This window comes from Mycetomoellerius zeteki, unplaced genomic scaffold (genome assembly GCF_001594055.1).
Source record: "Mycetomoellerius zeteki isolate Tzet28-1 unplaced genomic scaffold, Tzet1.0 scaffold28, whole genome shotgun sequence".
NCBI lineage: Eukaryota > Metazoa > Arthropoda > Insecta > Hymenoptera > Formicidae > Mycetomoellerius > Mycetomoellerius zeteki.
In genome coordinates this window covers 607685-622852 of record NW_017257260.1, presented here as the reverse complement: position 1 = coordinate 622852, position 15168 = coordinate 607685, and the positions used below count along the sequence as shown (strand labels likewise).

The 15168-nt window shown below is 32.3% G+C and overlaps 2 protein-coding genes across 4 annotated transcripts; both read left to right on the top strand.

Annotated features, from left to right (window-relative positions):
- The first annotated feature begins 415 nt into the window (after nucleotides 1-415).
- On the top strand, nucleotides 416-6661 carry Zip102B (Zinc/iron regulated transporter-related protein 102B). 2 transcript variants are annotated; one of them, XM_018450400.1, is made up of 6 exons: nucleotides 416-611; nucleotides 720-846; nucleotides 949-1175; nucleotides 1307-1441; nucleotides 5626-5908; nucleotides 6647-6661. In XM_018450400.1, exons 1-5 carry the CDS (start codon nucleotides 516-518, stop codon nucleotides 5872-5874), a joined length of 834 nt encoding a protein of 277 aa, XP_018305902.1. In that variant the 5' UTR covers nucleotides 416-515; the 3' UTR covers nucleotides 5875-5908; nucleotides 6647-6661. The 2 variants fall into 2 exon arrangements, with proteins under 2 accessions (XP_018305902.1, XP_018305903.1); XM_018450401.1 differs by having other exon boundaries at nucleotides 417-611; nucleotides 1024-1175.
- Nucleotides 6662-9045: 2384 nt separating this feature from the next.
- LOC108724177 (solute carrier family 35 member E1 homolog) lies at nucleotides 9046-14900 on the top strand. 2 transcript variants are annotated; one of them, XM_018450398.1, is made up of 4 exons: nucleotides 9046-9223; nucleotides 9331-9584; nucleotides 13068-13276; nucleotides 14349-14900. In XM_018450398.1, the coding sequence occupies exons 2-4, from the start codon at nucleotides 9353-9355 to the stop codon at nucleotides 14856-14858; spliced, it is 951 nt and encodes a 316-aa protein (XP_018305900.1). In that variant the 5' UTR covers nucleotides 9046-9223; nucleotides 9331-9352; the 3' UTR covers nucleotides 14859-14900. The 2 variants fall into 2 exon arrangements, with proteins under 2 accessions (XP_018305900.1, XP_018305899.1); XM_018450397.1 differs by lacking the exon at nucleotides 9046-9223 and having other exon boundaries at nucleotides 9257-9584; nucleotides 14349-14891.
- Nucleotides 14901-15168: the final 268 nt, after the last annotated feature.

The window sequence follows — 15168 nt, the reverse complement described above, 5'->3', positions numbered from 1 at the left end:
GAATAGCGTTGATTGGTTGCTTCAATGACGCATTCTCTATTCCGCAGTCTTTTTCCGCACCGTGTGATTTCACCCTTAGTCACGGAATTGCCATCATCTAGGGGAAAAAATATGCTAAGCTAACCCGTTCGGAATACACCCATTATAGGGTCTCTAGTCTTCAGGTTTCATATCTTTTCTTATGTCTCCTTTCTAGTAATTGTATGTTATGGTTTTAATAATGCTCACGTGTATCAATCATTGAAATTATTGAATTGTGTCTGTTTGGAAACAGAAGTCAGAACAGAGAGAGAGAGAAGAAGTCATTGATGTTGTTTTATATGTATATTTTTATTTACTATAAAACTGTTACATATATACATATGATATATAAGTGGAATAGATCAGTTGAAGAGAAAGTTTATGATTTATGTTTAACATGCAGTTAACCATTCTTATTGCTTTACATACGTGTTTAATTAATTAATAATGTAATATTGGGAATTAATAGTTCCTTTCGTTATTAAGAGAAAATAATGGAAAAGGGAGCAATGTTATGGATACTTACTCTTGTTATGCTGGTTGGCTCATGTTTGGCTGGATCATTACCATTAGTCATGAGTTTGTCTGAAGTAAGATAATTTTTTATAATAAATGATTTTTGTATTCTGCATATTCGATTTTTAAATATATCAAAACATGCCATATGGTTATGTAGTATACATATTTATTTTCTATAGGATAAATTACAATTAGTATCGGTATTAGGAGCAGGTCTTCTTGTTGGAACTGCATTAGCAGTGATTATACCTGAAGGTATAAGAGCTTTATTTACTGGCGAAATTACTAATGAAAAACAATTACATGGTATGTAATTTATTATATTTATTATTATTTTCTTAAAATAGTTTATATAATTGTATTTTTATATATTTAAATTGATATTTTTAGATAATTCTGTTCTTACAGGTGATTTACATTCTTTAATTGGAATTAGTTTAGTGCTTGGTTTTGTATTTATGCTTTTGATTGATCAATGTTCAGCAAAAAAAAGTGATGGAAGACAAAAAAGTGTTACAGCAACTTTAGGTCTTGTAGTACATGCAGCAGTTGATGGAGTTGCATTAGGAGCTGCTGCTACTACATCTCAAACTGATGTTGAAATGATAGTTTTTTTGGCAATAATGTTGCACAAAGTAAAATTTTTAATCATACAATCTTATAACAATTGACAGTTAATAAGAACTTAATATAATAGAAAATGTAATATTAATGTAATTGTGTCCTTTTGTCGTCAGTTATTAAAAAATTTTAAATTTTCTTTTAGGCACCAGCTGCATTTGGACTTGTATCATTTCTTCTTCATGAAGGCGTAGATAAAAAAAGGATAAGCAGACATTTATTAATTTTTTCTCTTGCGGCACCATGTCTTGCACTTATGACATATTTCGGAATTGGAAAGGTGAGTAATGCAAAATGTAAGCGTTTCTATAATAGGTTTTCAAACCCTATGTATATGTATCCTAACATTGAAAATAGTATTCGAAATATGATAAATTGTGATAATATTTATTAATACGATAAATTGTGTAATTGAACAACCACTGAGCAAGCATTCGAACATTAGTTAATTTTTTCTGGCTTATTTTTTATGTTAGTAAACGAAGTCTAAAATAAATTTTTAGATAAAGTTATGATTCAGTTAATGTAGATTGTAAAATCACAGGATTTTGTTTATGTAGTAGGATAACAATATTGATACTTTAAACAAGATTAATGAAAGAATTATTCTTGTTTAAACTTAATTCAAATATATGCAGTTTTCATAAGAATAAAAGCTTTATTACATGATATAATTTTTCTTTTATAATAAATTTTTATTTTAAGAAATTTATTTATTTTTCTATTGTTATGTTATGTTTTTTCTTTTAAGCAAGTTTTTGTATGTGATAAATAAAATTATAGATAAACGAATGATTTTTAATATTTATAATTGTAATGCGTTTAATATTTGTTGAAAAGAGAGTCAAATATATTTAGAGTTTCATTAATGATAAGAAAAAATTTTTGAGAATATTTTTTTAATACTTCTCTTAATATAGTTATGGGGTAAATATGTTATTTGTTGTTAAGTATAAATATTATTAGTGTATTAAATGATCTTGCCTCTGTATAAGAACATTAATTAGTTTCATATATTTTGTGCATATTATAGTGTTTTTGTCACTGAACTGGACTATTATTACTATTGTCACTAAAACTTTTTATTTTGCTTTTACTAAATTTCAATATTTCAGGGCATTAGTTTTAAATTATATTACATTTTATTTTTATTTACTTTTATTTTTATTTTTAATATTATAAAAATAGGGTATTCGTAAATTGATGGTACAACCGGGAAGGGAATCCACATTAAAAAATAAGTCTAAAATATAGAATAAAATATTTTTATGAGGTTTTGTATTGAAAAAAAATGGATTTAAAAGATTCATCAGGTACGTGTTTACTTAACTATAGACCTATTCTTTTTAACTGAACTTTTTTGACAGTTCATCTTTTCTCTTTTTTTTTCCAGTGTAGAGCGAAAAGAAAAAAAGTTGAATCGTGCAAGAACTTTAGTTAAAAAGAATAGACCTGATGTCTCAACTTAATGGATTTCTTGTAAATTCTCCCAGACACAAAATACTAAAAGATAACGAAAAGATATCTTTTTCAGTTGTTCGACAAAGCGAAAAGATGTCTAAAAAAAAGTTATGAAAAGATATCGTTTTTAGGTTATCTCTTTGACAGGATGAAAAGATGTCCATAAGATGGTTTTTAGTTCATCGAAAAGACAACTTAAAAAAGATATCTTTCTATGGATATCTCTTCGGCAAAGCGAAAAATTAACTAAAAGATATCTTCTCTTATTATTGATAAGACAACATGAAAAAGATATCTTTCCGTTATTTTAATATTTTTCATCACTTAGTCGTAAGCAGTACGGGATCGCCACCAGACGGACGTGGTGAAGTTCAGTTTCTCGTATTTGAAAACCAAGATAGAATAAAACGTGCGGCATTATGAGAAATTTTACCCGTGTTTTAATGAACACTAATAAAATATTTTTTGAAAGCGAGTTTCTAAAGGAGACTATGATGAAAAATAATGGTTCTTGCACACAGGGTACAGCAAGCATTGCAGGACCTATAAATGGGATATATATTGACAATCATACAATTTTGTTTAGTTTTGTATAAAGATTAATACAGTGATCTGATGTTATTAAATGTTATATGTGCCAAAATACACTCGTCAACAAAATTATCACAACAATTTATACCAAAATTTTGTATAACTTCAAATAAGTTAACTCTGTGAAAAATGGGGACGTACTTAAAAGTTTTTTTTTTCATTCTCAAGGGTTAAGTCTGTTCTTTAAGAAGACTCATAAATTTTGAATTCATTCTTATTTCCGTCCACCATCTTTTCTAAAGTAAGGAAGTGTTAGGGTGCTGTCCCATGACAATCGGACATTTCGGAAAACGGAATCTCGGAAAAGTAATAAAGTGGGGATCAACCAATTAGAATTATTAGGATGCTTTACTGTTCGTCTGTACATATACATTAAATACAAGATTATCGAAATTGAATTTTTATACGTATAAAAAAAATTTATTAATAAATAACTTTTACTCAGCTAACAATGGCTGCAGTGAAGGCAACTCTGACTGCAAAAATGTTGCCAACATATTCAAAAGAAAAAACCCTACAATGCATAAGCTATTCGTATAACTGGTTTTTTTTAATTTACGATAGGGAAACTTACTTTTGGAATGCTCCTCGTAAATATGTGCTTTATATTTTCTTTTTTTATGTATTTAAGACAGCTGATTATATGTATATAGTCACATATTCATTACGTATTCGTATCAGGGGCTCTATTCTTGAAAAGAAACTTATACGAAAAACTAGGAAAATACTATAGTATACGTAACATATACTGTAATATTTCCCTAGACTTTCTTGAAAAGAAATGTATACGAAAATATACATTTCTTTTCAAGAATAGACCCCCAGATAATATATCCTAAAGCGAAGCTCGAGCTCCTACAAAGTCACTAGATGTCGCTGTTTTTTCAGCGCACCGACATGTCTTTATATACTACCACATTAATATCTCACGCACCTATGATACATTTAGTCGCACATTCGTGTCAATTTTCGTATAACAAATTTGTCGCGATAAAGCGTCTAAGACTAATTCTAAGAACTCGACGTTGTTTGTTCGTGCAAACTACGTGTTTGTGGATCACTATTTTGTATAAAGTACAGGTTGCAAAACTTTCAAACAAATGTTGTCACGACTTGACAGTTTGAGACACCATGTTACTAACAAGAAATGGTAAAAAATATATCAATTTCGAAATTTTTGGTCGTTCTCGGCATAAACTCCACCTCACAAATACGTATTAATGCTTATACTTTAATCCTGGAAAATTACGATTTAGTAAATCGGAAATACAGGTGGCTTTAAGATCCCCTTAATATTGATAAGATTATTATTAATAAATTCTACATTATGTGCAAATTATTGCTTGTTTTAACAAAAACTTAAATATTTTACTAATCTACATTAAATTTTCATACAAGAAATTATTATATCTAATGCTTTTTTTCAAAAAATTGATATTTGTTTTTGCTTCTAAAAAAAAGATTTACGAAAATTGTTTACTTATTATTTCTTCACAAATGAAAACTTTCCTAAGTTTTCAAGTCCTGAAAGAAGTAAAATTGTATAATTTTAATACATCAAGATTTTAAGAAAGATTTAAACTATTTAAAAAATATGGGCGATTTAATCTTATTTTCTTGGTTTGTTATAATTTTACAATTTCACTCAACTCACGATATAAAAAATAAGAAAAAATAAATTAAGTTTTATAATTATTTTTCATGTAAAAACCACAAAAGACCTTGTTTTTTAAGTATGAAACTGTTAGGTCTAATAATTCTAACAATAATTGCTAATGCTATGAATAATCATAAAATGGACAATATGAATGCATTGTGTAGTAGTAATGAGTATTAACTGTGTGTAATTAGTATCTGATCGATGCGCATGTAACTATTGGCTTGAGCGCGCAGATTCTTCTATATTACTATCTTTAATCAATTATATGACTTAAAAACTATTGTGACCTCGACATTTTCGTATTAGGATTTTTTATTCTATTTTACTTTCAGAATACGACATGAAATTATTGGAGATTGTGAGACACCCTGTTTACTTGCGCTCAAGGTCAAATAAATATTATTTGTTGAAATCTTTCTATACTTCGAAGGTACATTTTTACGAGCCGCTCAAACCGGCTGTTTCAATGACATAAAGGATCGCGTAATCAAAATTGATGATCAATTTTAACCATGTAATTCTTTTTGTCGCTGAAAAGGTCGGTTTGAGCAGCTCGTAAAAATGTATCTTAATAGTATGTGACACGCGCGTGCACACATATACGCGCACACACGCGATGTATCTTAAGAATTTCAATTTAATATATAGTTCTTATGTTCTTCAGTTATTAATTTTTTTCGTTATCATTTCTTGTTGTATAAAGATTAATTTTGTAATCATAAATTTTAATTATAACTTTTGTGTTACTTTAGGAAGGAAAAGAAACGCTGAGCAATGTCAATGCAACCGGTTTGGCTATGTTGTTTAGTGCTGGAACATTCCTTTATGTAGCCACTGTACATGTTTTGCCAGAATTGATGACAAGAAGCAGTAATTATTCGCATGTGCCAAGCGTCGAGGGTACAACACTTTCTGCAACCGGGCTTAAAGTTAAAGAAATATTATTCTTAGTAATAGGAATATTTTTACCTGCTTTGATTACAACTGGACATCATCATTGATTAAATGAAATATTATATGAAGATATTCACATATGTAAATGAACTTTTTAATTTTAATTTAAGAAATGGCTGCGTTCAGCAGAGAAAACTAATCAGCGCTTAGTGATTCTTCAATATAATTGGTTCCTACACTTAGATCCAGTGAAGAACTAAAGGTAAGAACCAATTATATTAAAGAATCACTAAGCGCTAACTGATTAATTTCCTCTGCTGAACGCAGCCAATGCAATCTTTAAGATGATAATTTTTATAATTATTTTAAGATTTAAAAAGTTATTAGTTTTATATTGTGTATATGTAAAGATCGACATAATGAGAAAAAACGGAAATCGTTAACAGATATGTACGTATCCAGAAAACCAGAATAGATTAATATGGATTGAAATGAATTCGGATTTTTAGAAATACGCTTTCGCAAACGTTGAAATGAATCCTTTTCAATCCGGATGCATTTTTATTCATTTATATGAATAGGCTGAAGCACATTTTTATGTTTTTCAATTTAAAAATAATATCAGCTTGTCTATACTTCGTGCATACTTCAATTCAAAATTTTGAATAGGAAATGCAATTCTTCACTCCAAGCATTCGGATAGACAAAATTTTAATCCACTTTAATCCATTCTTCTTTACTGGGTATTTCTTAACACAATTAAAATATATTTTTTTATTGAGAATTGAACCATAAATTTAATTATTAAATAGTTAATTATTAAATAGTTAAAAATAAAAATTTAGAATTATTATTTAAAATACTTGCAAATTATTATAGGAAAATATGAAGAAGTTTATTACATTGATTGTTTTTTATGTAATATAATTCTACAAAAATCCTTTTTTTTTTTAAAAAGGATACGTTAATACATAAAAAGTTTGTTGTATTCGCAAAAGAATATTTTTAAAAACAGAAAGATAAATAAATTACTATTCCAGATGATGTAAAATCAATCCAAGTAACCAAATATTGATAAATCTAATTATTAAAAATATTTTTAAAAGCTGTAAATTTTTAATTACTGATAGAATTTTATTCTATTTGTGTGAAATCACAATAGAATCACAAAAGAATAAAATGAAATTTTATTAGTAATTAAATATTTATAATATATTTTCGTAAATTTTTTTAAAAATTATATTTGTCAGCTATTTGACTAATTAAATTGAATTCACATCTTTTTTAAGCGATTAATTTTTTTTATCTTTTATTATATGTGCTGGCACAAGAATTTCCTCCAAGATGAACAATATTTCTTTTTTGTTAAATTTTTTATTTAAACTTCAATATTCTAAATTAACTTATAATTTGATCAAATAACAGACATTTTGACACAAGTAACCGTATGACTTATAAAATGACCTGCATCCCCTTATTTCTGATTATATTCTTATGCAGGGTCTACAATAGTGGTCTTAAGTCATAGAAAATTGACCAATCATAGTCGATTATTCTCATATTCGAGGTTAATTTTCTACGACTTAAAACCCTCTAAGGCCGGAATCAGACTACGCATTGAAAATTGAGGTTGAAAATTGAAATTTGACCAATAAGGACAAAGAAATTTTAGCTCCTTTCATTTCGATTGGTTAAATTTGAATTTTTCAATTTCAATCTTCAATGTATAGTCTGATCTTAATCTCAAGCAATGTCTTAAGAAGTTATTAGCTCTCTGATTGGTTCATGCACTAGCTAAGACCATCTCGAATCTTGAGCACTGTCTATGGATTCCGCCCTAAGACTACTAAAGACCCTTTAAGCCTGATTTATAATGGCCGTAACCATTAACTTATGCCGGTGCCGGTAAAGTTCAACCATAGGATTTCAATGCTTTCATTCATACTAATACGGCAAATTAGTATGAACGAAAGCAATGGGTGCATTCAGCGGACTCAACAGTTGAGTGAGCGCTCGCTGTTATTGGTGTATTCTTTTAGATCATCCAATCATAATTTTAGATCTAGAAGAATACGTCAATAGCAGCGAACGCTCACTTAACTGTTGAGTCCGCTGAATGCAGCCATTGAAATCGTATGGTTGAACTTTACCGGCATAAGTTAACGGTTATGGCCATTATAAATCAGGCTTTAATCAGAGGGCCTCTTTTGATTGGTCTAGAATTTTCGTCAACTCCTGGTCATATTTGAAACGTACTAACCTTATCATTAATATAAACGTATTATATTTTAATAACACAATTAAAAAAAACCATGTCAGAGAAATTAAATATTATCTTCTTTAATAAAATTAATAATACATTCGTAATTTTGCTTGACTTTATTAAGAACATAATACTTAACCTCACAAAGATATGAATTATCCGTAGGCATCCAATCTTTACGGACATTTTTCGCCCATATCACACGACGTTCACGATCTCTTGGAAATATTTTCATTATATATCCTTCTGTGGATGAATTATTGCAAAATTCAGCGCAACATCCACCCATTCTTGCAATATCAGCAAATGTCTAATAATGGGAGCTTTCCAACAAGCGACACTGCAACACAGCAATCATCTCATCCTTGTTTAACATTGGCGAACAACAAGGATGCAACGATTCATCGTGTTAAGCCGGAACAGACTATGCATTAAAGATTTAGATTGAAGATTGAAAGATTGAAATTTGACCAATCAAAACAATAGAAGCTAAAATCCCTTCGCCCTCATTGGTCAAATTTTAATCTTCACTCTTCAATCTCAATCTTCAATGTGTAGTCTGATTCCAGCTTTGCTCTTACTTCTTAAACCAAACTTACTTCGCATATTGTAGACGACGCCTTAAGGCCATCACACGTATATACAAAAATTTTAGTCGTAATCGTAAGATCGCAAGCAAATCAGCCAATCACAATCAAAATTACGATCTCGGGTTTTAAAACGCTCGACTGTGATTGGCCGATTTGCTTACTTATGGCCCGTCTACAATACATATAGTAAGCTTGGTTTATGAAGCGAGAGTAAGAAATTGACCAATCACAGTCGATTATTCTTCTCATATTCGACTATGATTGGTCAATTTCTTACTCTTACATCTTATACCAAGCTTACTATGTATATTGTAGACGGGCTATAAAGGTGACCGTGTAAACGTACACTGCTTTGATGACACAAATCGACACAAGTCGACGCAAGCAGCGTTCTATCCTTCTTGACATTCAGAGAGTGACAAAGATAGAACGACACTTGTGTCGACTCGTGCCGATTGTATCTCCTAAAAGGAAAGTAGCCAGAGTCTGTGTTCTCCGCTCCGCTTGAATCCGCGTTAATTACGATGTGCGTTGCATATATGTATATACCGCATATATGTGAAAACTTAAAAAGACCAATTTAGAGGATTAGGCGCATTAGGCGTGAGTTTCGACCGCGCTCCCGCGCGAAACGTCATGGACGATAGACGAAATAATCGCGTGGTTATAACAATATTGTTTCTATGTTTATTGTGGTATGCGGTATCCAGCAGCAGCAATGTCATCGACAAGATGCTGCTATCAAAATTTCCATATCCGCTGACGGTGACCATGGTCCAATTAACCTCGATCACCGTGTATTCCAGTCTATTCTTCAATTTGTGGGGTGTAAGGAAATATTCGTCTAACATAACATGGAGCTACTACTTGCGGCTCATCGTACCTCTAGCTCTGGGCAAGTTTCTGGCAACTGTCTTCAGCCACGTCAGCATTTGGAAAGTACCTGTCTCTTATGCTCACACTGGTATGCATACGAAATACATACTTTTGATAGTGATGGGATTTCAAGCCCAAGCGCATAAATGTTTTTTTTTCCTTTCCTTTACACATACAAAGACACTTTGACAACTAATCATTACACCGATAGACAAAGCATCTTTGTGTGAGGAAAGAAAAAGAAAAACTCTTGCATGCCCGAGCTCGAAATATCATAATCTTATCACAGATTATTATTGACTTTTACCAGTTCTAGCTAGTACGGCATATGTATCTACCACATATGCTTATACACATTCATTTATATGTATATGCACGCGTGTCACATCATGTCATATATCACATGTCATACATGAATTTCTGTATAAACATGATAATTCTTTGATATTATATGGCACTAAGTATAGTACAACGTTCCTAGTATAAGTGATTTTTTAGACAAAATGCTACTACAGTCACATTCCTATTTTATAACAAATAAGTATAATAACGCTCGATTATTTGTATAGCAATGTATCTTACCTATTAACGCGCAGGACAAAATTTTTTGCTTGATTTCAAGATAATTTTTAACACACATGAAATATTTCAACGAAACTTGGTATCCTAAGGTTTTTAGGATAACTCTTTACAATGGCATCATCAGAATTTCATTTTGACTATGTGGAAATTAAATATGACGGAACAAAAAAAATGACGAAAAAATGGTTGACTTTTTTTCTTTAAAAATTGTTTTCTGGTAACAATTTTTCTAATTTTCGGCAAATACACCATCGTTCGTCAAAATAGTTGTACTTTAAGATCCCACGGTGATTTTTTAAATCCATCATGGCGGATCCAAAATGGCGGCCGAATTGATAAAATAATAAATGTTAAAAAGACCCCGGTTACCTCAAATTTTGATTAAAAAAATACACCTAACCGATGTGTTTTTGCATGAAACAAAAGAATCTGGCAGAAAATAGCGTCGTTCTGCCTCGCGAACCGAGATATTAAGCATTAAAGTTGACGACTATTTAGGTTAGGAAATCTGTCGCAACCATGAAATACTGCGATGCGAGCATGCACTGTGGTCACATGTTCAATATCAATTGATTCCTAACAATAATTCTCTGCTTTAATTACACAAATTGTCTGCTACAAACACAAAATCAGTGCTTCAAAAACATATTCTTTGTTCTAAAACAAATTTTCTGATCTACAAATACAAAGAATCAGTACTTTAAAAAGAAATTCTCTGTCCTAAAACACAAAATTTGTTTTGAAGCACTGAATTTGTGTTTTACATCAGAGAATTTGTTTATAAAGTACTGATTTTGTTGGTAAAGCAATTTTTAGTAATTATGAAGGAGACGAGCTTCCTCCGATTTTAATGAAATTAGGCTCATTCGACGTATTTTTGCACGAAATGAACGAATCCGGCAGAAAAAAGTGTCGCTCTGCCCCGCATACTGTAACCTTCAAGCCTTATAACTCGAAAAGTACTTAATGAAAAATAATTTTATTATAGTGTTTTGAAAAGCTCTTGATACCAACTATTGAATTCTGGCATAAAAAAATAGGGTGTTCCATTAAAAAAAAATCGATTTGACCTTGATCTGACCTTGGTAATGCCCCATATACATAATCTGTTATTTTTACCTTCTTTCCCCCCAAAAAACCTACAACTTTTATATAAAACTTTTTCCTGTATCTTTCTTAGTTTCTGAGATATCCGCCTGGGGTGATTAAAATACAGAGTGTCAAAACCACCGTTAAAATACACAGTGTCAAACTATTTCATATTAAGAGTGGATTCTAATATGAAAAAATGTCGAAGATATAATAGTTATCAAATTATTCGCGATTAAAGTTTATGAATCACTGAGCTGACATTTCGCGCGCTCAGGCATGGTGTCATGACAAGTGGTGAAGATGCCACAAGGGTACTCTTGACAACATCGAAATTATCATATAAATATGCAGTGATATTTTTATTAAGAAATTATTTCTGTAGGAAGTATATTTGTACATTACGTACGCATAATTAATATTATCAACAAAATATTACAACATGGTTCAGCTGTCAAAATGCATGTCTGAGCTACAGTATAGGTAAGAACAGTAGGTTCACTCTGCCAAAAACGGTACTAATAGTTGTCCCTCGCGCGTGACCGAATTCCACAGTCAACAATATGGCGCACTAATCAGTTTCCTCTAGGAAGGAAACTAGGCAAGCTAAGCAATTTCGCTCTTATAGGTGCTCATCCACAGCTAACAACATGGCGGTCGGTTAGCAGTCAGATCAAAGGTACCGACACAGAGTGAACCTACACGGAGAAAACGAAACTAGTAGGTAACATTTCTGATATGACTGGCTCATATTTGGCGTAACCCGATTTTACGAGTGATGGACGCTCGTGTTTATGCACGAACTACTCGTATTTAGAAAGTAACTAGTGATTTCCCAGATGCGAAAAGGGAATAGACTAACCAGTCGTGCGCACGCGCTACTGGATCGTATCTAAACACGACTCGTCACCGCGTGACGCGCCACTGAAGCGCTGCACGAATTTACATGTATATCATTAGGTCTGTTCGCATTGTTTGCACTTTTGGCACTCGGCATTTTCGCTTTCTCTCTTTTCAAGGCCAAATATATATCTATCTCATTTTAAGTGCAAAAATATTTGGGGATTTCATGCAACGCGAACAGACCTTGGGTGCGTTCCGTTGCACGCATAATGCACATAGACTACATAGAGAACCGTTCCGTTTCAATCAAAGCGTGCATGAATAATGCTGATAGCGCACAGATTTTCCTAGATTCTCCCCACTTTCGCTTTCTCTCTTCTCAAGGCCAAATATATATCTCATTTTAAGTGCAAAAATATTTGGGGATTTCATCCAACGCGAACAGACTTAATGTCACAAAAACGTATTTATGTCCAAGTGGCAGGAATTGGAAAAATTACGAAACTTTTAATATTCTATAGTTTATTACATTTTTCACGGTTACACTGTAATATAGACACCTCGAATATTACTTTGGAAACATAACTAGTGTTTCGTTTTCTCCGTGTACTGTTCTTACCTATACTGTGTTTGTGTCAACGTTCTTTTGAAAATATAATTACATAAAAATGTTTATCTCTTCTCTCTTTTTTTTCTCCTTCTAAGGAAGAGAAAAAGAGAATAAAGATATCTCTCCCCCTCCTCTTTTATTTCTCCCTTCATGCTTTCATCTCTTTCTTTTATCCTCTCCTTCTTTCCTTTCCTTTTTCCTTTTTTTCTCTTCTTTCCTCCCGCCCGCTCCTTCCTGCTCTCACTCCCTCACATCCTCTCTTCCTCTCCTCTCTTCACCTCCTCTCCTCAGCCTGACTCCCTCTATTTCTCTCAGCCTTTTTCCTCTTTCTCCCTTCTCCTTCTAACTATTCTCTTCTCCATTTCTTTATCTTTTTTTTAGTTAATTTTATTCTTATTTAGGTTTTATCTTTAATTATATATTAACTGAAATTTGGCTCTGTCCCAGTGAAGGCTACAATGCCTCTTTTTACGGTGGCTCTGTCAAGAATAATACTTCGGGAGCAGCAAACATGGAAGGTATACTTGAGCCTTGTACCGATAGTTGGCGGCGTAGCTGTAGCGACACTAACAGAGCTTAGTTTCAACATGATTGGCTTGATAAGCGCCTTAGCATCCACTATGGCGTTTTCCTTGCAAAATATTTATTCGAAAAAGGTATAATGCAATGAAAAAAAAATTATTTCACATTTACCGTAATTATTTGGGCTGCGTTCGGAAATATCACCTGGGTACTCCCATGTATCATCTTGTCCTTATTTAACATTAAGGCTGCGTTCTGAAACATCACCCGAGTGCTCTCGTATCATCTTATCTTTATTTAACATTGAGTGAACAACAAGGATAAAACAATACACGGAGGCACTCGGGTGATATTTCCGAACGCAGCCTAGGTGAACAACAAGGATAAATTGATATACGGTGGCACTCGGGTGACGTTTCCGAACGCAGCCCTAGAGAGCCTCACAGCGGGTACATTCAGTACTACAACCGCTCACTGAGCGCTCAGTGAGCTCTTGCATCTGATTGGCATATTCCGTTAGAACTAAAAATATAGACCAAACAGATACAAGAGCTCACTGAGCGCTCAGTGAGCGGTTGTGGTACTGAATGCACCCAGGGAGAGAGTAGTAAATAGCATCACGTGATTCGGTCTCCTCTGATTGGACCCGGGAATCAAAGCTCCAGTGAGCCATGGTGGGGGTATGCCATGCATATGGCATTCATGATATTTAGGTAAGACGACTGCAAAAGTTGCAGTACGCTTACAACTGTAATTTCCTCCTCAATTTTACAATTGGTAAGATCTATGTAAGTGATACATATTGTGTGCCTTCCAACAAGTGACACAGTGCGGCACAGTGATCATCTTTGTTTAACATTGACAAACAACAAGGATGCAATGTTTCATATATATATATATATATGTGTACAATAGAGGAGGTATATACTTTCAAGATTAATAATATGTATCACTTACAAAGACCTTATCAATTGTAAAATTGAGGAGGAAATTGCAGTCATAAGCGTACTGCGACTTTTGTAGTCGTCTAACCTAAATATCATGAATGCCATATACATATCCCCACTATGTCTCACTAGAGCTTTGATGCCCAGGTCCAATCAGAGGAGACCGAGTCGCATGATGCTACTTGCCACTCTCTCCCTGTGAGGCTCTATATAACTATCTACTTTTTCTGTTTTTAATCTTGTAACTTTCTATCTACAGGTGTTACATGACACAGGCGTACATCACTTGCGGCTGCTGTACATACTTGGTCGTCTAGCTCTATTTATGTTCTCTCCAATTTGGATTGTGTATGATTTACACAGTTTGATGTACGAACCGATGTTAAAACCGTCCGTAGGGATAAGCTATTATGTATTAGGATTATTATTTCTAGATGGTATACTTAATTGGTTTCAAAATATTATTGCATTTTCCATGCTATCTGTTGTGACGCCTTTGACATATGCGGTAGCGAGTGCTAGCAAACGTATATTTGTGATAGGAGTGACATTATTCGTACTTGGTAATCCAGTTACATGGCTTAACATATTTGGTATGACTATGGCCATATTAGGAGTATTGTGTTACAATAAGGCTAAGTATGATCAAAGAATAGAAAAACAGAAGAAGACAATTCTTCCGAAATATTATGAAACAATTCAAAATGGTAATAGCAGTTCCTTCTTGGTTAATGGATTTGCCAGCAAACACCAATCATTTGCAGTCTAGTCTCAATTGATAGTTTTATTTTGACAAGTTCATATGAGTTTTTACATCAGAAAAAAGTCTAATCCTTTTTTCTGTAAGTGTAAATTAATTTTCATAAGTTACAATATTATGCATTACATAATATAAATTATTACAATTATGGTAGAAGAAATTTTTATTTTCTTCCATCATGATTACAATGGTTGGATATAATCAGTCAAATTCAAAAAAGAAACTCGTACGATTAATTACTTCTAATATTATATATATATATACACATATATATATATACATACACATATGTGTATGCACTTATTCACATGTACATGCG

Coding starts and splice junctions, on each gene's coding strand:
- Zip102B (XM_018450400.1), top strand. CDS start 516: ATGGAAAAGGGAGCAATGTTATGGATACTTACTCTTGTTATGCTGGTT. Junction 612..719: donor TAGTCATGAGTTTGTCTGAA/GTAAGATAATTT, acceptor TATTTTCTATAG/GATAAATTACAATTAGTATC. Junction 847..948: donor TAATGAAAAACAATTACATG/GTATGTAATTTA, acceptor CTGTTCTTACAG/GTGATTTACATTCTTTAATT.
- LOC108724177 (XM_018450397.1), top strand. CDS start 9,257: ATGGACGATAGACGAAATAATCGCGTGGTTATAACAATATTGTTTCTA. Junction 9,585..13,067: donor TGTCTCTTATGCTCACACTG/GTATGCATACGA, acceptor GCTCTGTCCCAG/TGAAGGCTACAATGCCTCTT. Junction 13,277..14,348: donor AAAATATTTATTCGAAAAAG/GTATAATGCAAT, acceptor TTCTATCTACAG/GTGTTACATGACACAGGCGT.